The 22,569-nt window shown below is 36.9% G+C and overlaps 1 protein-coding gene across 1 annotated transcript in view; it reads left to right on the forward strand.

Annotated features, from left to right (window-relative positions):
• The window catches only part of Ppat-Dpck (Bifunctional Phosphopantetheine adenylyltransferase - Dephospho-CoA kinase), a 75,745-nt gene that overhangs the window by 6,925 nt on the left and 46,251 nt on the right, over positions 1 to 22,569 (forward strand). Inside the window, exons 2-3 of the mRNA XM_090383064.1 lie at positions 1,623 to 2,280; positions 12,131 to 12,345. Of these exons, the coding sequence (XP_090239190.1) occupies positions 1,653 to 2,280; positions 12,131 to 12,345 (843 nt within the window). The 5' untranslated portion in view covers positions 1,623 to 1,652. The remainder of the gene's footprint in view (positions 1 to 1,622; positions 2,281 to 12,130; positions 12,346 to 22,569) is intronic.

The following is a 22,569-nucleotide window of genomic DNA, read 5'->3' on the forward strand; positions in this document are numbered from 1 at the left end:
CTGACTTTTGAACTTTTGATGAGAAAGTGGCATATCTGGTTTCAGATCTGTACTTCATAGAGCTCTTTTCACCTCATCCCACATGTGCTCAATTGGATTGAGATCTAGTGACTGGAGAGGCCACTGCAGTAAGCTGAATTCGCTCTTGTGTTCCTGGAACTAGTTCTATACAATTCTAGCTTTTTGACATAGTGCATTTTTTCATTGGAAGAAACCATTCATGGATGGATATACTGCAGCCATGAAGAGATGCACCTGATCAGAAACATTTTTTTTTTTTTTATGAAAACCCCAAACACGAAAGATATCAAAACCTATAGTACTTAGTGCCATGCATGAGTTGAAGGAGAAGTATGGGGGGGGGGGATGCCGGAAACTTTGCTCTAGAGACTAAACATGAGTTTCACCACTTCAAGCCTCCAATAAGCAAAGTGGTGATATTTCACTGGTTGATGAAAGTCATCTACCACCTTAAAAAATATCCAGGTGATCTGTGGTATCAAAATGTTGCTCCACTGGTATCAAGGGGCCCTAATGTTTACCACAAAAAATACACTCCCCACACCATTACCCTGCTGCCAGCAGCCTTCATTGTTGACACCTGGTGGAATGAATCCACAGACTTGCTGTTTTTACCATAATCTTATCCTCCCATCAGTATGAAACAACTGGAATTCATCAGACCAGACAACATTTTGCCAATTCTCTATTGCCTGTTGTTGGTATTTGTTAGTCCTCTGTAACTGTATCTTGTATTTTGCTTGCAGGAGTGTAGCCCTGTTTGGTTGTCAGTTGTGATATCCTGTCTGTAGCAAAGGACAAGGTGTGCATTATGAAATGCCCTTTGGTTACCTCTGTTGTATTGGGTTTTTATTTGGCTGGCTGTAGCCTTTCTGTTAGCCTGCACAAGTCTTGCTAGTCTTCTCTAGTAGTAAAGACTAGCAAGCTGTTGCCAATCACAATTAAATGAGATACAATTAAAAATGATGCCTTCACACTATGTACATAGTTTAATTTATGAGTAAATTATGGTGTATCTACACTGATATTATATAGTTAATTTAAACCCATATCATATTATGCCTTGTGCATTTAATCTTCAAATACTGTATCATTCTGTACACCATTTGCCATCTCTCACTGTGGAAGCACTTCGCAACTGTGATGGCGAAGTGGTTCCACAATGATGGTTATTTGCATTATCAGGGTACCTGCCCACCCACCGACGATAAGCCAACAGCTTTGAACCGGTGATCTCTGGGTGGTGGTATCCACTGAGAATAAATAACAGTAGTCTTCTCTACTAGAGAAGTATTACTTGTTTGAAGTAGTGCAATATCTGGTATCTTGTTGTGAAGGTAGCCACAATATGAGATACAATTAAAAATGATGCCTTCACACTATGTATGTAGTTTGATTTATGGGTAAACTACAGTGTATATCTATACTGATATTATATAGTAAGTATGAAAGATAAAATCCTTTTCTCGTGGCATCTGCTTTTTCATACCTAGAATTAGAAAGTAATTGATTATGAGAACATTATTTGTTACCTTAAACTGCCTCATTCTTATAATCTGAATATATTATGAAATGTTAATATTTTCTTTATTTTATTTTAGGATACTAAAACTTCTAGAAGCTTTGAATCAATGACCAGAAGTGAAAACACCATGTTTCAGACTGGTCTTCTTATTCTTACTACGCCATTAAGAAACTTGGTATCTCATATGGGACATTATCTTAATGCTGCTAAAGGCCTAGTGAATAAATGTCTCTACATTAAATTAGAGCCCGACCATGAAGAACTGCTATCAGCTTACAATAACTCGCAGGTGGATCCTCATCTGCTTGCTAAAATTATTCCAGCTCTTTATTGTCAGGCATCTTCATTCTGCTCTCATCTTGATATTCGCATTCTTCAAGGTTTTGTCAAATCTGCAAACCATCTTGAGCACCATATAAAGGGTAACTTTCAGGTAATACTTACGAACTCACAAACAGCAATGACAAATATTGATAAGTATGTAAAACATATGTTTAATAAAGAATGTTCAAATGTGCATATTCTGACTGCAGATAGAAACGTAAAGGCATTTACAGGACAAAAATGTTCCAGATCATTCCAAAATAATAAACCACTTAAAATGTATAATAAAGTAGTGCTTGGAGGTACATTTGACAGGCTTCATAATGGTCACAAAATTTTGCTCAGTGATGCTGCTTTAAGAACTTTGCAACAATTAACAATTGGTATTACAGATGGAAATATGCTTCCAAGTAAGTATTAACTGTATTAGCTATTTTTTGTTTGTATAGATTACTAATGACTTACCAGTTGCAGTTTGTTAATTGAAGTGGCCTTATTTACCTAATAAGCAAATGATAGTCTTCATGTAGCAACATGCCTAAGTAATATCATGAGATTGTAGGATACACTCAAGGCTATTTCCCATTTTTTATTTCTGCTTTATTTTTTGGGCATCCAGTAAGACAGTTATAAGATTGATTTTTGAAAACATAGCATAAATTAATAAGAAAACTATTCAGAAAATAAGAAGCTTTATAGCAAATTGAAACTCTTTATTTGATTATTTTCATATCTAAACTTGGTCAAATTAAGTAAATAAATCTGCAGATTTTTAGCGCCTTTTCATAACCAAAATAACCAGAATTGAGTAATGAAATTATAGGAATATACCATTAAAAAATTAATTATTCCAACCTGAGATTCTGAATGATAAGAGAAACCTATACTGATCAGGTATGATCAATTGGATAAATACAAATAGTATACAAAATGTGTTTTCCTATGATATAATGAACAAAATAATCTGAAAATGAATCAATTTTTATCCATCATAGTTTCCTCCAAGTGCTGCACATTTGCTGCAACATTCTCTCATCTTTTCTAGATCTTTAAATCCACTGTTTTTCCTCAAACAGTAGATTTAAAGGTCTAGAAAAGATGAATGTTGCAGCAACCCCCCCCCCATGGACCACATGAACAGTGTAATTACAACTGGCCCTCAGTGTCCATTATTATTTGGTTCCTTAAAAGTGTGATTAACGAGGAAATGACAGATAAGGAGCAACAGATTTGCTTGTTATAATGATAATTGGTTCCAGGGAAGTCAAACTTGGGCACTAAACTCATTTTAAAGAAAAATAAACCCCAATAAAAACTACTTTTTCATATTAACTTTATATATTTAAACATATGCATATCAATTTACTCCTTGAAGGTTGAATCACCCTTGATCAACATGCAAGGAACTTAAAATCCAGAAGTTGCGGGCCCCCCAGATTCCAGGAGGCATCATCCTTCTTGCAAAAGGAATCTAGAGGTCATTGCTTCCTAGTTTTCCTCTCAGTCAGGATGCCCTTATAGTAACAAAGATCAGTAAAAACTGATCTTCACTGTTACATGCAGGGCTTGGAATGGACACTGAAAATCCATTCCTTTTCACCAACACATTGGTAATCATGTATACACATTAATTGCTTTCTATACATGTTATCCTAAGAACATTCCATTTTATAAAATTTCTAATTTGAGTCCTGACTAAAAAGATCTCTCTCTAAATTCCAGTGTTTTGTACAATAGGAACTGAGTTCATCATAGTGGGTTGTGTTGTCTGTTGTATTCCTGAGATTGATGCATTTTCAACATTATTTTAAAATGTGCTATTTTCTCTATCAGCCTCCAAACATTTAGTGAATATTATCGTATAGTAGTAGTATCACTTTCATTAGTAATCACATTGTGTTCCATAGCTTGTAGATCAGCTTCTTCACCATCTGATTGCAAATTCATCTCATCAAGATTGCTAGGTGACAGTGCATTGTCAATGATCCACAGTGCTTTATCTGCCCTGTCATTCTTACTAAGGTAAATCTTTACTTCTGGGCAGAACTACTCTTGGAACTTAGTCTTGGTAACCAAAGTGTTCTTGTTTTACTTCAGAACCACAGGAAGCCAAAATCTCTCAAAGCTCTTGGTTTCTCATAGTGATGAACAAGTTTCAATTTATTGCTGTCCAAAAGAAGCCAATTGATTCTTAGAAGAGTTATTTATGACTTAGCAAGCCCTTATCTTCTCTGATAATTAAAGTTTGGTTGCCTATCTTGTTCCAGAGTAGCCCTGTTTCACTGATTTTGAAGACTTGTTTGGGACTATATCTATGCTCCTCAATAAACTATGCAAACTCAAAAAAAAAAAAAAAAATCAATCAGTAAGGGTAGGGGAGAGAGTTCTGCAAGCATCCTATCTGTTCTTATAATCTCTTTCCACCCTGAGCTGCTATTCCAGTAGCCAAATGAAAACATTTTGAGGTTGGTCTGTTCAGTCCCCCCCCCCCGATAGTTTATTTATGTTCCCATTTTGTCCCCTTTCAAATATTAGAATTTCACATTAATTTTGCTACTCGCTTCCCTTATATACCTTAGTCATATAACACCCTCCTCCACCAAATTATGCCTATTTTTTCTACTGTGTAATCCACATCTTTGTAGTCTCTTCTCATATGGACATCCTTTTGCTCTTCTCACCAGGTAAGTCTCCATATTTAGGCTTGTCAAGAACTTAATGTCTTTCTTTAGATACAGCCTCCAGACCAGAACACAATATTTGAAATACAATATCACCAGTACTTAATTTATTGAACACACCCTTACTTGTGAAAAATTCTATCTACTATTTTCTTCATTCACCTTGAGATTTTTTGAAAATACTCTTAGCCTTTTGCTTTATCAAAATTTAATTCACATTGGTTCTTTTAGCTTGGTTGTCATAAATTCAAATTATTATGTAACTTCCCAATTTTCAGAAAAATATTTTCACTGGTTTTCAAACCAGTGAAAATATTTTTTGATCATGTCAGGCACTGCTAATTTTGCAACTTGCTTTATATTTTTATTTATTAGCCACTTTCTCTTACTCTTATAGGCAGTATTCCATGTTCATGTCTGATATCAACTGTTTGTTTGCCAACTTCAAAAGAAACAGTGATTTTCAATTTTATTTTCAATGTGAGGACTGCTCTTGGCTTAGCTTTCTCATGTGACTTCATAAAGGCACATAATTTATTGTAAAATTAAAGTAAATAAGACACAAAATTAGTAGAGAACTGGTTTGAGGACTCTTTCCTAGTATCCTGAATGAGCGATAAGAGCACAAACAGTGGCTTTAATTAGTGAAAATCACTAATTAAAACTATTGCTTGAATATGGTGTTAAATAGTGAACAGCAGAAACAAGAAGCTGTGGATTAAGAAGTTGACAAATAAAAGCCCCTCGTATTTGTCCCAGAGTGTAACCCCTTCGGATATCTTTTTCCGCACAGGAAACAGTAAGCTGGAGAGGGCCATATCAAGTGAGTATGACTTGAGATGACAATTTAATTGTCTCCATGGTACCCAAGATTTATGGCTGGGAATGATGTCATGCAGGAAGAGGATCCTTCTGGAGAGTCCCCCTTTAATTTCTCATAAAATTTCAGTAGTAAGGAAGAATTAATGAAAAGTGATGGCATCAGTTTTTTGTTCCAAAAAACTGATGCCATCACTTTTGTAGTTATTGTCTCTTTGAAATTTCTTGTAGAAAGGAGATCCTATCCCGTGCCACTTCATATACTGCCACATGGTACCAGGTCATCATAATGACTCAAAGTTCATCTATAGTCACCATTTAGCTGACAAATTTATTTGAAGCTTGAGCAAATCTTGCAAGGATTGTCTTTGCACAGTTTTCTCATATGGCAGGCATTCAAATATTTTGTTATCCATTTTACTGAAAGTTTTTTTATTCTCAATTCTTTGTTTATATGATGGGATTGTTTACAGGATACATTTAATGTCTTTACTGTATATAGTAACAAAATTCATTGTTTTTTCAGCCCTGAGTTCATCTTTAGTGACTGCGACTCCCTCTCCCTTTTGAAATCAGCAGCCCAGTTCTTGATATTTAGTGATATGCAGTTGTCATGTAATGTGTACATCTCATGTCCTAATAGCTTTGCTTCCTAGATAGAACTCTTTCAAAAAAAAAATAATTAAACTCGGGAATGAGCACTAGGTTTTGAGGAGTTTAAAACTAACCACTCTGTATTTAGCAGTCACTTAAAAATATGATACTGCACTTTCACCCTTGCTTGACCATATTGCCTGTTAGGCCTACTGCATAACTCTCTTCGGTGCCTCCGTAGCCAGGTGGGAAGGAGCAGCAGCAGTGCGTAGCACACGCTTCTTGATTAGACCGGGGTTCGAGCCCATCACCACCAAATACGGAGGATATGGAAAGGTCAGGGAATGACCACTGCATATCCCGGAGCAATTATGGCCTTAGTTGCTAATGCTCCTAAAAACCAAAACAACAGTAACAGCAACAATAACTCTCTTCCATTGTAAAATTATTGGTTTAGTGGAAAATGTATTTTAAACCTAAAAAATATATTATTTAAGCTATTGCTCAAAAAAATTCATTACACGCACATAATTGTTTGTAATTTAATGTTATCGAGTTTATTTTATATTCAAATAATGAAATATGCAATAAACCCTTTATACAATACAATAGTATATTGCTTAGCAAATTTGGAATTTTTTTGTTAGTGCTGAATACCATATAAATTTATAAGTATATCCATGATTTTTTTGTGTATATAACCATGATTTTTTTTGCGTATATATTTTGAGTAATTATAACCATTCTTTAAAATATAAAGTAGTGTATTAGTATTAGCAATGGCCACTATGCTGCACCAGCCAAAAAAAATAAATAAATAAAATAACAAAAAAAAAAAAATAAATAAAATAATAATTAGAAGGAAAAAAAATTAATAAGAGAAAAGGAGATAGACAACCTGTGTTTCCCTCCTCCCGTAGGTAAATATCCAGCTGACCTTTGAATTTCCCCAAACTCTCAGCCTCTACCACCCATGTAGGTAACTTATTCCAGTAATTTATTTATAACTCGCTGACTAAAATAAAATTTCCTGCAGTCCAGTCTAAACATCTACCCCCCCGTAACTTGAAATTATGGCCCCTTGTTCTAGAATCATTTATACCCGTAAAATTTTCATCCTCATTCATTTTGCTTATACCTTGAGGTATTTAAGGCTCTGCATAAAGCAGAGCCTTAAATACCTCAATCAAGTCTCCTCTAAGGTGCCTAGTTACAAGCTGTGCAACCCACATATTCAAAGTCTCCTCATATGGATGCCCTTTTGCCGATCTCACCAGGCGAGGTACCCATCTTTCGACCCTTTCAAGAAGCACAATGTGTTTCTTTAGGTGTAGTCTCCATACATGAACATAGTATTCCAAGTGTGATCTAACAGTAGCCTTATATAATGGGATTACGACATCATTATCTCTACTCGCAATTGTTCGATAAATCATCGAAAAGACACCATGGGCCTTCCTTGCAACCAGCCTACAATGCTCGGAGAACTTTGTCTGACTGGATCATAATACCAAGTCCCTTTCCCCAATTCCCCCAAGTGTATAAGTTATTTTGGGGTTACTGTTCCCAAGGTGCAAGACCTTACACTTTGCTGGATTAAAGCATAGCTGCCATTTTTCTGACCATTCCTGAAGTCTATCTAGGTAATTCTGAAGAAGCTGTACTTGGTAGTGAACATTAACTACTCTACTAATCTTGACCTCATCTGCAAATTTAGACATCATGTCCTCTATCACTTCATCAATGTCATTTATGAAAATCAAAAACAACAGTGGTCCTAATACTGATCCTTGAGGAACCCCACTTCTTACATCAACCAAATCTGAAGAATGACCATTTATCATAACTCTCTGCCTCTTGCCCTGAAGCCATTCAGCTGTCCATCTAAGGATTTTCCCTGTAATTCCAACCTGTTCCAGCTTATAAAGTAACTGCTCATGTGGGACCGAATCAAATGCTCTGCTGAAATCAAATAAACAATGTTGAAATTATTCCTAAGTCCAGCTCTTGAGTGACCCTGTGAAAATAGCTAACCAGATTAGTTAAACACAATTTTTCCTTTACAAAACCATGCTGAGTATCCTTCAGAAGTTCATTTCTATCTGACTGATCCTGAATGCCACCCTTGATCATTGTCTCCATGATTTTCCTTACTACTGAAGTTAGACTAACCAACCAGTAATTTCCTACTTCACTCTTAGAATCGCCCTTATGTATTGGAGATACATTGACACTTTTCCACTCCAACGGAATGACTCTTAAGTCCAGTGATGCTCTCATAATTAGCCTCAGTGGTTCAATGCACTCACTTGCTGCCTCCCTTAAGATTATAGGGTATATGCCATCAACCCCAGGAACCTTACTAGCCTGTAGACTCGAAATTTTTTTTATTAAATAAACATGTGAAATTTCAACATCACTAATTACATTATTTTCAATTTTACTCGCATAATTTCTCATTGACGTAAAGGGTCGTTCTTCTGTCAATATCGATGCAAAGTAACTGTTGAGTTCATCTGCAACTTCAGCTGGGTTATCTGAAACTATCCCACGTCCATTACATAAGGGTCTGATGGTTTGTCCTTCTCTTTGAATTTATATATGTGAAGAATTCTTTATCCTCCCCTTTGCTCTCTTTGCCAGTGATTTCTCATAATCTGCCTTTGCCAGCCTAACCATTTCTATGGCACTATAACAGATCAATTTGTCACTGTTGTAGGCTTCAGTGCTTTTTATTGCTTTGTAACTTTTCCATGCTGTCTTTCTCTGCTCAAGTAATCTGGCAACTTCATTATTCATCCAACTTGGAATCCTCCTTGTGAAGTATTTTTTTTAATGGTATATAAGCATTCAAGTCTTCTGTGATTAATGTTTTAAAGGTATACCATAATTTAATTGTATTCGCTCTCTTTGAGATATCTACCCAGTTAATAGAGGCCATGTAGCATTTTAAGCTGTCATAATTTCCTCTCCTGAAATTATAATCTATTCCTTTGCCTTTAACTACTGCTACCTCTCTCTTCATCGTCCACCATAGAACTCCGTGATCACTTCCTGCTACTGGTTCCTGTACTGCCAGCCCTATTATGTCATCTGGTTCGTGGGTGATGATGAGGTTTAGAGTATTTTTTTCCCTAGTACTTTCCCTGACATGTTGCAGTCATCTAGTTGATTTAAAAATTTTGTCCCCATATAGAGTTTCCTTCCCATTTGCTCCAATCAATTAGAGGCAAGTTAAACTCATCCATAATAAGACGTGCACGCTTATTTGCCCATTCCATTTGTATGTAGAGGCGCTCATCATAATCTTCACAATCACTTGGCCTGTAGATTACTCCCATTCTCATTACACCTTTGCTTCCAACTATTTCACGCGATACAGATTCTATACTAGCATGTGAAACATCTGAATCCGGGAAAGCTTTTGTCGTGCTCAGTCTGCTTTTGATAAGAAGTATGACCCTACTACCCATTCTATCTGCCCTATCCTTCCTAAATACATTATACATACTGTACTCAAAATCATTATCCCATCTCTGGGTGGCATCACATTTCTGTAAGCCCTATTGAGTTTATTTTATATTCAAATAACGAAATATACAGTATGGTAAATAGCCAATTAGTTAAAATTAAGTTTATGCAAATAGAAACATGCAGATAGTAAGATGAATAAAAACTAATACAGTAGGCATAATAGTACCTGTACTCCGTGAAGGTGAAAATATAGTAGTACAAATAAGAAGTAGTTTCTCCTACATCCTCGGATTACCCTAATAATTTCAGAGAAATAAGAACAAAGAGTGTAGGATAGCTTAGACTATGCAAGATATAAGTTGTAGCTCGGGTAAGCCCGGAATTTTTTTTTATTTATTCATTCGTATATTTATTCTTTTATTCTTCCTTCTGGTCTCTGTCAGGTCGGCTATGATGTATATGTATACTTTTTACGAGTACATCATAACAGAAACAGAGACCTGTCTTATTGCGATGGCTCCTACAATTTTCACTGCTGACCCCCAGATGAAGTAATTAAAATCCTAGGCCCCACAGCTTTAGGTACTTAAAATAATTATGCTTATATTAATTGCATTTTATTTCAGGTAATTTGTTTATTAGCATACAGAGTTCTCTCAATTCTTCCATGGTTATTACACCTGATAGCTCAACTTCCCTACCACAAATACACTGATAATTGCCTTTTTTGTCTATATATATATATATATATATATATTTTTTTTTTTTTTTATTGACCTTTATCTCTTACATTTTCTATAAATCCATCTTGAATTGTCTTCAATATTAATTGCTGTATACAGGGTTGCTAAAATTAAAATATCCCTGGGTAGAGGGCTCTGGAGTAAGTTCTAAGGCTCATACTGAAGAGAAATTTGGACAACAGGTACGATAAAGAATGCACTTGCCATTTATTGAGGGAAAAAATTAGTTACAAAATTTGTCACTGTATGGCACGTAACTGTCTTAGTTGCGTTATGCAAACTTGTTATTTGCATAATCCTAAGTTATTGCCACAGCACCACTACTCGGCTCTACTGTACTATATAAAAACAAAGCAGTCTCTTCAAAATCATACAACAGATGTTTGCCTGAACTATAACAGCAATGCCAACAACGTTGCAAGAAAAGGCGCTATCAGTGAAGTTGTACTATCAAAACAGCAACAATACAGCTGCGGCTATCAGAGAATTCCAGCATCAGAAGCGCATAAGGCATGGACTGTTTGTGCTGTCCTCAAAATGATTGTGAAATTTGAAGAGACAGGACACCTTGGTGTTCAGCCAGGTTGAGGTCAAAAATGTGTGAACTCCTCTCATGCTGAAGATGTGGCTATGGCTGTCATGGATTTATCAAGTCAATATTCAAGTGGTAGCACAAGTGTGCCAGCTGTTTCTCCTGAAATGGACATGCTGTATTCCACTGTAAAGCTAGTAATACGTCAGGTGTTGCAGTGCTATCCTTACAAGATGCACATGCTACAGCAGCTAAAGCATGATGATGCAGATATTCGTTTCACATACACACTTCAGTTTCTGGCACGAATGACAGTCGATATCACTTGGCCATGGAAAATCCTTTGTAGTGATGAAGCCCACTTCTGCTTAAATGGACAAGTGAATATGCACAACTGTCAAATTTGGGCAACAGAAAAACCCTTGAATTATTCAAGGGGTCCCGTTGCATTCTCCAAAGGTGACAGTGTGGTGTGGATTTATGGCCACATTCATGATTGGGCCATATTGTTTTGAACAGGTAACACCGACTGGACCCTGCACCTGTTCGATCACTGGACAGCGATATTATGATATGTTGGCAAATTTCGCAATACCAGAGCTGCAACAATGTGGGTGCCTTCAGGATACCATATTCGTGCAAGATGAGGTGCCACCACACATCCACCATTGTGTCCAAAGATTGCTAAGGCAACACTTTACAGACGAACAGGTCATTAGCCGTTGTTTCCAGACATCTAGACCTCACCCCATGCGACTTCTGGTTGTGGGGTTTTTTGAAAAACCAGGTGTATCGGAAAGGATGGCAAACTTTAGCAGATGTGAAAGACAGCATTAGATGTCATGTGGTGTCTATTCCAGTTGACATGTTATGTTCTGCTGTAGAAAATGCTGTTCTTTGAATGGAAACTGTTGTTGACCAAAATGGAGGACACATTGAACAATTGTAGCGCTGTTCAAGTGATTTGTATTGCCACAGCGCCATATAGTGACAAATTTTGTAACTAATTTTTTTTTTTTTTTTTTTTCAATAAATGGTGAGTGCATTCGTTATTGTACATGTTTTCCAAATTTCTCTTCAGTACAAGCCTTAGAACTCACTCCAGAGCCCTCTAAATAGAGATACTTCAATTTTAACAACCCTGTACAACATATTTTATACTCATTATGGTGTAATGCATCATTGCTGTTGCAAGTGCATTGGCCCATAAGTATTAGTTAAAGTTTGTTACAACTTATTAACTTTCTTTCCATATTACTCATATATATATATATATATATAAAAGAAGGAAATAGATTGCTAAGAAACATAAAAAGCTATACATGTAGCAATTTCATAATGGTTTTATTATTATTTTTTTTTTAATAAATTTTTTGTGGACAATATTGACCAACTGTCACTGACCTTTTTCTTCCAGAAAAACTTCTGTGGGAGTTGATAGAACCTATAGATGAGAGAATTTCTAATGTAATAGAATTTCTCCAAGATATAGATCCAACTGTTGAATATCATGCTGTTCCCATATATGATCCTTTTGGCCCATCAACTGAAGTAGCTGACATGGACTGCATTGTTGTAAGTGAAGAAACAATAAAAGGTGGTTTGAGAGTTAATGAACAGAGAGCAAAAAAGGTAGGTATAGCATTTTTTAAATACCTTATTCTACTTAAGATTTCTAATGTTGTTTCTTCATTGAAAAAACAGATATTCTAGAGTACTAGTTGATGAAGGTTTTCTCATTTCCTTTTTTTTTTTTTTTTTTTTTAATTCATTAGTTAATCTATAGTAGCCATGTATGGTGCTCATAATGTTATAATTTAGTGTGAGAAACTGGCTAAAACTGATTAATTTTAGAATAAACCAAATTAAGAATACATGATAAACATTTGTTTGTACAACTGCGTTAAACCATTCAATGCCCCCCAACATACATCAATGTACTAATGGCAAATGTGCCCACACAGTCCTCTTTCTGATTGTACCTTTGACAGTAGTACATCCTTTAAACAAGGAATAACAGAGAAATGATTATAGTAGTAGTAGTAGTAGTAATTGAGGCATGTGATGCAAGAAAGCAAGCTTATATAGCACCAGCCCAAAAAAAAAAAAAACATTTCACACATCCATTCCCTCTAAACATTTGTCCAGTTCCTCCTTGAATTTATTTAAACTATCAACTTCCACATCGACAGATCAAAGTTTGTTCCAGCAATAAACTACCCGCTGGCTAAAGGCAAATTTCCACACATCAATTCTATAACAGTCTTTCCTCAATTTGAATTTATGCCCCCCTCAGGTTTGTAATCTAAGCAAGAGAAAGAATCCCATCAGAATTGAGCCTGCTCAACCCATTCAAGGCCTTATACACCTCAATCAGATAACTTTGTGGGTGCCTCTTACCACTTATGTTCTGCAAGATGCTGCTGCAATTTGCAGAACATAAGCCTCTTGGTAAGAGGATCCCTTCATTCACCTCACCAATCTTGTTTCCCTTCTCTGTACATGCTCAAGCAAATCTACATCCTTCCTAAAATGAGGCCTCCAGACCTGTATGCAGTACTCAAGGCGTGGCCTGACCATTGCCTTATACAAAAGAATAATCACCACCTTTTCCCTACTAGCAAAATTCCTGTACAGTCTGTCCTCGTATAGCACGATAGTTGCGTTCCTAGAAACCCTCGTGCAATGCGAAATCGTGCAATATAAACAACAGGCCCTATGGGAAAAGTGGGGTTAGGTGCCGACCACCCAAGATTGAACACACATTTGGAACCAAAACATTACCAAACAATAAATAATCGGGTAATTTTAATCGTAATAAAATACGTTAAGTATTTTATAACGATTAAAATACGTAATAAAAATATTATAATAAAGTATTTTTAGTATTTTTTTAATACTAAAAAAGTATTTTTTACGAATAAAATACGTATTTTATTCGTAAAAAAATTTATGATATTAAATAAAATAGTCGTAATAAAATACTTACGTATTTTATAATACGTAATTATAATACGTAAGTCGTAATAAAATATTGCTAATGCTTTTGCTTCTATCGTAAGCAAACTTGCTTTTTGTTTGATTTTCTATCCAAACAGATGACAGCCGTTCCATCTCTTCCAATTCTTGTGTCTTAATCTAATGGATTTTAATTACACTGAGTTGTTCCTGCTATGAAAGTTGTTTTTATTTTCTCTGCATTCTTTGTAATTCTCGGCGTTGCCTGATTTAGGTCTATAGCACGTGCAGTATCACATGGTCTTTCATTTCGCTCAAAGCGTTTCACAATTTCATATTTTTTCTCTATCGACAGAGGCGGACAGGAGCCTTACGGGGGAAACCACGGTGGGCCGGGGGCCGGTGTGATTTTGGCCATAAACCGTAGTATGAGGCCACTATAAATTTTCCCGGTTAAGAATTTTTGATCCAGTCCGCCTCTGTTTGTCGATATTGCTTTTTTTTTTTTCTCTGAATCTGCAGTGTCTTAGCCAGAACGCTTCCTTTTCACACCTTTTAAGTATTTTACTCATTTTTAGAGAATAAAGCACAATTACAAAACGAGGAGGCACGCTTGATACACATAAACAAAGCTGCCCGCGTGTAGCAACTGAATAAACAACACGGCCGAGATACACTATTAACACCTCACATTTTACTAAAGCACATTTCTGGGGGTTACTACCATAAAACAATAAAAACAATTTCCAGTTGCGTTTCTGCTAGTGGAATCTGTTATAAACTGGTAGTAAACTCCATCTAATTGCATTTGCTATTATATCGATAACTGGAATTGTGTTGGTTTTTTACGTTATTATGGTGAAATGTATTTCCCCTTCACTGATATAAAACACATAAATACATTTTCAGAATCTTCTTCATTCCTATCGTGTTGCGTTCAGTTGGGGTGATTCCGCGTTCGACTGCCATTTCTTGTAAACACAAAAGCGAATCGTGTATAAGCGAATTCGGTTCGTGTTATATAAGATAACGTTCCCCTATTTATAAATCGTGTATGATCAAATTCGTGTAATGTAAACACGTGTTATACGAGGACCGACTGTATATCATTGACAATACCCTATGACCTGCTCTGGCAGCCTGTCTGACTGGTCAGGAAATTTCATATCTGACTGTACAATTACTCCCAGGTCTTTTTTATTTTTTTCCAACCTAAGTATAGTACCACACAGTTGGTACGTTTCTCTGGGGTTACTTCTACCCACATTCATTACTTTGCATTTGTCAATGTTAAACTTCAGTTGCTACTTGTCAGCCCATCTGCCCAAATGTTCTAGATCCTGTTGCACTGTCATCAACAACCCTGCCAACCTTTGTATTATCTGCAAACTTCAACATTAAGCCTGATATACCTTCATCAATATCATTGATAAATATACAAAACAACACAGAGCCCAACACCATACCCTGGGGAACTCCACTAATAACATTAGTCCACGAAGAGTAGTGTCCGCTGATTACCACTCTCTGTCTTCTCCCACTCAACCATGCTTTTATCCATTGTAGCAACTTACCCATAATACCATACTGCTCCAATTTGTACAGTAGTCTTCCATGCGCAGCAGTGTCGAAAGGTTTTCTGAAATCCAAATATATGATATCAAAATTAATTTTTGCATCCAGTTCCTTTATAACCACTTTATAGTATCCAATCAAATTTGTCAGACAAGACTTTCCCTTAACAAACCCATAATTTATCTGACTTATTACTGCAGTCTTGTCTAGATGATCCTGCAATGCATTATACTAAAGAAGGACTTATATTCTCAAAATCAAGTGCATTTTTTTCTTAAAATTCATACACAAGTTGTGGTGCAGATTCTGCATTTCAAAATAGCAGGTAGACTGAAGATGCATTTGAATTTTTCTTTTTCTATGGTTTTGATGATAGTGGTGTGAAGAAATGGCAATAGACCGGTAGTTTTACTTTAGAAGCAGTTGGGACATTATGAAAAGATTGTCAAGTAGCATTATGCACACACACACATAACAAATCATAATTCCACATGAATTTGCATCTGAATTTTATTTTTTTTCATAAAATACCATTTATTTATATTTTAAATCCTCACTCTCTCTTGACTACTCTGATAAAAAAAAATATATATATATAATAATAATATTAAATATTTACTTTGAAAGTAAAGTTTATGAAGGATTTTTTACAATGCAATATAAGCAACCTAGAGAAAGAGTGTCTACTGTAAAAGAAAAAGAGACCAATTTAGGGTGGAATGAGAAACACAGAATTTCACTTCTTCTACAGGAATACTTTCAGTGACATGACTTAAGGGAAATAACAGGATCCTGTTATTTCCCTTAGGTCAAGTCACTGAAAGTATTCCTGTAAAAGTGAAATTCTGTATTTCTCATTCCACCCTAAATTCTTGCCCTTTTCCTAAACCAGGGTGTTCCAAAGCAGATGCAGGATCACTCCTCAAAGGATGTCACCAAATTTTGGCATCACATCATTTTTTTAACTCTTATTTCCTTTCAGTGCATATTTTATATAATTGATTTGTAAATTACAATTTTCATCAATACAGTAAAAATTTATAATATTTATTTCTTTACATAATTCATATTCTGCTGCCAGTGAACTCTGTATGTGCTTTTTCCCTTTAAAAGCCAGTAACTTCTGCTTTGTATTGCACATCTTCACCCTCTCTTATTCTTGTTTATATATGCTTTTGGCCTGAATCAAGGGAAGTAACATACCACAGCATTTACTCCCAACTAAGAAATAAGAAACAAAATGGGTGGGGGTGTCAAATAATTTTTGGTACACGCATAGGGCTACCATCAAAAAAGTTTTGAAAGTACTGATCTAAACTAAAAAATAATACTCAGGCTGTTCAGAATGAGAATATAGAATATTGCACTTTTTGATGTGTAAACTTCTTTGACGGCACCTACTAAATTTTGGATGGTAGTAAAATCAATTTGTCAAGATTTTGCGATGTGGAAATAACATCATTTGATGTCATTTCTGTTTCCTTGTTGCAAAATGGAATGTGCAGTGTTACCATCTCGCACTTGTACTCGTTGAAATCCTGAGCCAAGTCATAGTTTTGATATCATATTATTCATGGATACTGTCATTTCTTACAGATCTCATTAGCACTGCATGTGTAATTTGCGACAAAGCATGATAGAGTAACATGATCCAACATGATGGTATGATTTATACAATACATACACATGTATTGTTGCATTCATACTATTCAACAAATGGTACAATCAAATGGTAATTAGACTATTGGCCTAACCTCTTCCAAACATTGATTCAGTGGATTAAGCAGTGGGCATGCGTATCCTATTTATCACTAACCTTGATTCGGTAGAGTAAGTAGTGGGCATGAGAAAAATTACATTGTTCATGATTTCGGTTCTAGCTGTTCGAAATTTAGTAGGTGTCATCAAAGATGTTTACTCATAAAACACCTTTCATGCATACAAGGTACACGCGCAATTTTTTTTGATATCTAAACATCTTTGGTGGTACCTACTCAATTTCAGACGGTAGCTGTTGTTGTTGTTATTTGGTTTTTAGGAGCATTAGCAACTAAGGCCATATTGCTCCGGTGCGGTGGTCATTCCCTGACCTTTCCGCATGCTCCGTATTTGGTGGTGACAGGCTCGAACCCAGGTCTAATCAAGAAGCGTGTGCTACGCACTGCTGCTCCTTCCCACCTGGCTACGGAGGCGCTCAGACGGTAGCAAAATCATTTTGTCACGATTTTGCGATGCAGAAATGACGTCATTTGCTGTCATTTCCATTTCATAACAAAGTAAAACGGAGTTGAGAGAAGAAATCACACAAAGGATCATGGGAGGTGATCTTGGATGTGCTCAGAGCTGGCATAAACCAGCTGGTTGCAGAAAAACTTGTATGATTTGGAGCATACCACTTGGGTTGCTTTGGGCTAATCAGAGAAATGGATATCCTGCAAAATTTAAAGTAAAGCATTTAAAGCATAGAACCATGGGAGGCGAACTTGGATTTACTGAGATCTGCCGGTTGCCGAAAAACATTATGATTCGGAACATACCACTTAGGTGACTTTGGGCTGACCATTACCACTCGTGGCAGAAACTTTCTGGTAACCAGAGAAATGGATATCTTACAAAATTTAAAGTAAAGCCATTTAAAGCAGAGGATCATGGGAGATGATCGTGGATTTGCTCGGAGCATACCACTTAGGTTGCTTTGGCCTAACCATTACCAATCGTGGCAGAAACCTTTTGGTAACCAAAAAAATGGTTATCTTGAGGGCACTGTGAACAGTAGTTCCATCTATTGCAATAGCAGCCTTACCAGTTGAAGCTCATGTAATGTAGGCGTTCAGTACCCATGTGTATTACTGAAGCAGTTGTATATGTCCATCAAGAGGCGAATCATAAACGTTTTTCTGCAAACAGCTGGGCCGGTCAAGAATATTTGAATCAGTTAGTGATTGGGAGATTGCAGACTCCAAATTACATGTATAATTCAAATCATTCAAATTTTTCTGCCATTAGCATTAGCAAAGGCACATGATGCAAGAAAGCAAGCTTATTTAGCATAAGCCAAAAAAAAAAAAAAAAAAAACACCCTTATTTCAACCATCCACAGGCTCCAAACATTTGTCAAGTTCTGCCTTGAATCTGTTTAAGCTATCAACTTCTGCAACGACAGATGGAAGTTTAATCCAGCAATCAACCACCCCCTGGCTAAAGGCAAACTTCCGCACATCTGTCCTACAACCGTGTTTCCTCAATTTGAATTTATGCCCTCTCGGGCGATTATTCTGAGCAAGAGGGGCCCCGGGTCCCAAGCGTTATAGTGATCAAGCGATTCTCAGTGATTTCTAGAGCGTTTTTCTCAAAGCTGCAGTTTTTGTTCAGTTAAAAAAGTTTTCTTACATTTTCATTAAATACTAGTAAACTTAAACTTACGATCTGTAACTAAGTTTCAGAAAGGCAAATCACCTTTCTTTTTTCCTTTTAAACTAATATACTAACTTTCATACCGCTTGGTCACTCTAGCGGCACTGCTCCTGCCTCCCCGTGGCGGGGCCGGTAACCTGGGAGAAGAAATCCACTCTCCCGGGGCTGAAAGGAGCAAAGATGGATAACAATACGTTCCCACCTTTAGAGCCTCCAAGCTCAAAACTAGCGACAAAACACACTGATGATGACTTCTCCCAACCCAAGAGGTTGAAAACAAATCCTCAAGAGGAGATACCAGCATTTCTCATACTGCACTCTACATCAGACCAGCCTTTAAGTAAATTGTCCCCATTCCTTGTGCAAAAATGCTTAGAGGCTGTGGCAGGTTCACCAAAATCAGTAAGGCGACTCCAGTCTGGGGATCTTCTGGTAGAGACCATGAAATCCCAGCATTCTGCAAAGTTATTAAATCTGACAACTTTCGGCGGACATCCAATAAAAGTCACTCCCCATGCCACCTTAAATTCCTCCAAGGGAGTAATTGCAGAATGGGACCTATTAACCGTATCAGAGGAGGAAATAGTCAAAGAACTACGAGAACAAAGAGTCATCCAAGCCAGGAGAATCATGACTCGTAAAGATGGTACTCTCATTCCAACAAGGAGCATAATCCTCACTTTTAGCTCTCCCATCTTACCAACATCTGTCAAAGCAGGCTATCTCCATTGCCGTGTCCGGCCCTACATCCCAAACCCAATCAGGTGCTATAAGTGCCAAAAATATGGACACTCTCAGACTGCATGTAGAGGCGAGGCAATATGTCCTAACTGCAGATCGAAAGACCACAACCAATCTAATTGCAATGCTACCACTCCTAATTGCCCAAATTGTAAAGGTAATCTTTCTCCAAAATATGCGAACTATGGAAGCAAGGAACTATGGAACTATGGAACCCAGCTTTCTCCAAAATATGCGAACTATGGAAGCAAGGGAAAAAAATACAGAAATATAAAGTGGAAAACAAAGTCACTTATTCAGAGGCGAGAAGAGAAATAATCAAAATGGAGCCAAAGCGTACGTATGCCACAGCTGCCAAACAGGTGCAATCAGTAAGTATCCAAACGGACGTTACAGTTCCTCCTAATACATCTATCGCGAATTGGGCACGATCCATACTCACTTCTCCCAAACAGTGTTCTTCACAACAAACAACTGAACAAGCCAGCAATACTCCAATCTCCATTCCAGCCGATGCGTCAACAATGAAACCAAAAGCTACAGAAACCCCAATGGTGCATCCACGGATTTCAACGGAAATGGATATTGATCAGGAGAAAAATTCAGATGATGGAATTTTAGAACTCCACGCAACTGATGAGATGGACACAACACGTCCTTTCTTTCCTAAGAAAGACAAAGTAAAAATAGAGAGGTATAAACAAACTACAACCAAAAAACTGTCAGAAGCAAAAACAACTAACAAGAACGCATAATGGAAAGAATTCTTCAGTGGAATTGTAGAGGCTTTCGTAATGCAAAAGATGACTTGCATGATCTCGTAAACCGCTATGAACCAGCATGTATATCCCTACAAGAAACCTATTTAAATCCACAAGTGTGTCCTACCATTAAAAATTATACCATGTTCAGAAGAGATAGGAGTATCGACTCGCCGGCCCGTGGAGGCGTGGCGGTTCTTGTTAGAAATAATATTCCATCTAAACCTGTTGCTCTTCAGACTCCTTTTGAGGTAGTGGCAATGCGCGCAGAAATTGGCATGACTATTACAATAGCATCAATATATATTCCCCCAAATTCCTCAATCTCCTCAGAAAATCTAGAAAATCTAATAGACCAGCTACCACCTCCTTTCTATTTACTTGGAGACTTCAATGCTCGTCACTCGCTGTGGGGATCTCCAACAATCGACAAAAGAGGTAAACAAATAGAAAATCTTCTCGATGTGTGCCAACTTACCCTTTTGAATACTGGAGAGCCTACCTATATACATTTTTCTACAGGATCCATGAGTGCTATAGACCTTTCAATCTGCTCTCCCTCCATATGTACTAATACGGAGTGGTCTGTTCTTGAAAATCCACTAAATAGCGATCATCTACCAATTCTCTGCAAGCTGCAAACACGGGTAAACTCCCCTTTGCCGGGTTGCTCCAAATGGAAATTTCGTAGGGCACACTGGAATGAATATGCTTCAAATGTTCAGTTAGATGATGAAATAATTTAACTTCAACCCATAGATTATGTCACACAACATATAACTAATCAAATATTACAAGCTGCCAACTCTACAATACCAAAGTCCTTGCCTGGGAAACGCAAACACAATAATTACTGGTGGAATCCGGATTGTACATACGCTAAACAGAAAAAAAATAGGGCTTGGAATTTGTTCCGCAAATTCCCCACAACCAGTAACCTAATTAGTTTTAAAAGAATGAAAGCTAAGTTCCGCCAAATAAGAAGGAAAGCAAAAAGAGAAGCATGGATTAGCTTTTCCTCTAGTATAAACAAGGACACAGATATCAAACTCATCTGGAAGAAAATACAAACAATTGATGGCAAATATGTCCAGTCCCCGGCCTCAATATTAAACTGGAAAGGAAAGGAGTTGTCCTCTCCGGCAGAAATTGCAAATGCCTTAGCCGAATCATTTGCCAGTATATCAGGCATATCCACTTACAACCCAATCTTTCAGAAAATTAAAAAATCATCAGAGCAGCATAAGATCAATTTCTCCACTAGAGTTTCACACCTGTACAACCAGCCATTTACATTAACAGAACTTTTAGGGGCGCTCAATAAAACTTCTAGTAGTGCTGCTGGTCCAGACGGGATCTACTACGTCATGATAAGCCAACTAAACAACAGAACAAAAAGGGCATTGTTAAAATATTACAATCGAATATTTCTAGAAAATACTTACCCAAACTCCTGGCGTCACTCAATTATACTAGCCTTTCCAAAGCCAGGAAAGGATCGCAGCTTTCCACATAATTACAGGCCGATTTCACTGACCAGCTGCTTAGGCAAAGTCTTGGAAAAAATGGTTCACAGGCGGTTAACGTGGTTCCTGGAAACTAACAACTTGCAAAATAACAATCAGTACGGGTTTCGAAAGAACCGGCCCACGTTAGATGTAATGATAAAAGCAGAAGCAAACATCCGAAATGCCTTCATAAGGGGACAACATCTGGTCATGATCAATCTTGATATTGAGAAAGCCTTTGATAACACCTGGCGATACGGTGTACTTCAACATCTTCATTCTTTTGGCTTGAGAGGTCATTTACCCCACTTTATACAAAACTTCCTATGCCACAGAACATTTCAGGTTAGATACATGAACAATTTATCTAAATCATTTGAACAAGAGGAGGGTGTTCCTCAGGGGTCCATTCTTAGTCCGACGTTATTTTCAATAAGAATTACAAACATGACACAGGATGTACCTAATACAGTAGAATCGTATATGTTCGCTGATGACCTCGTTGTTTCTTGTCAATCCCAAACCATGAACACCATTGAAAGACAGCTTCAAATTTCCATCGCTAAAATTGAATCATGGACATTGCGGAATGGCTATTCCCTATCAGAAAATAAATCTAGTGCAATTCATTTTTGTAAAAAACGCAAACTTCACCCGGATCCAGAAATATTTTTAAAAAACAACCTGATTCCTGTCACTAACAATTTCCGTCTGTTGGGGTTATATTTAGATAACAAACTTAATTTTGCTTCCCATATTGCTTTCCTTCGAACTACATGTCTAAAAAAACTGAACATCCTGAGAGCAGTCTCTGCTAAGTCCTGGGGTGCTGACAGAAGCTCTCTCCTTCATCTGTATAGAGCTTTAATAAGATCACGATTAGATTATGGATCACCTGT

Source organism: Mastigoproctus giganteus, chromosome 10 (assembly GCF_048544385.1).
Source record: "Mastigoproctus giganteus isolate SK-2022 chromosome 10, ASM4854438v1, whole genome shotgun sequence".
In the NCBI taxonomy this organism is placed as follows: Eukaryota; Metazoa; Arthropoda; class Arachnida; order Uropygi; family Thelyphonidae; genus Mastigoproctus; species Mastigoproctus giganteus.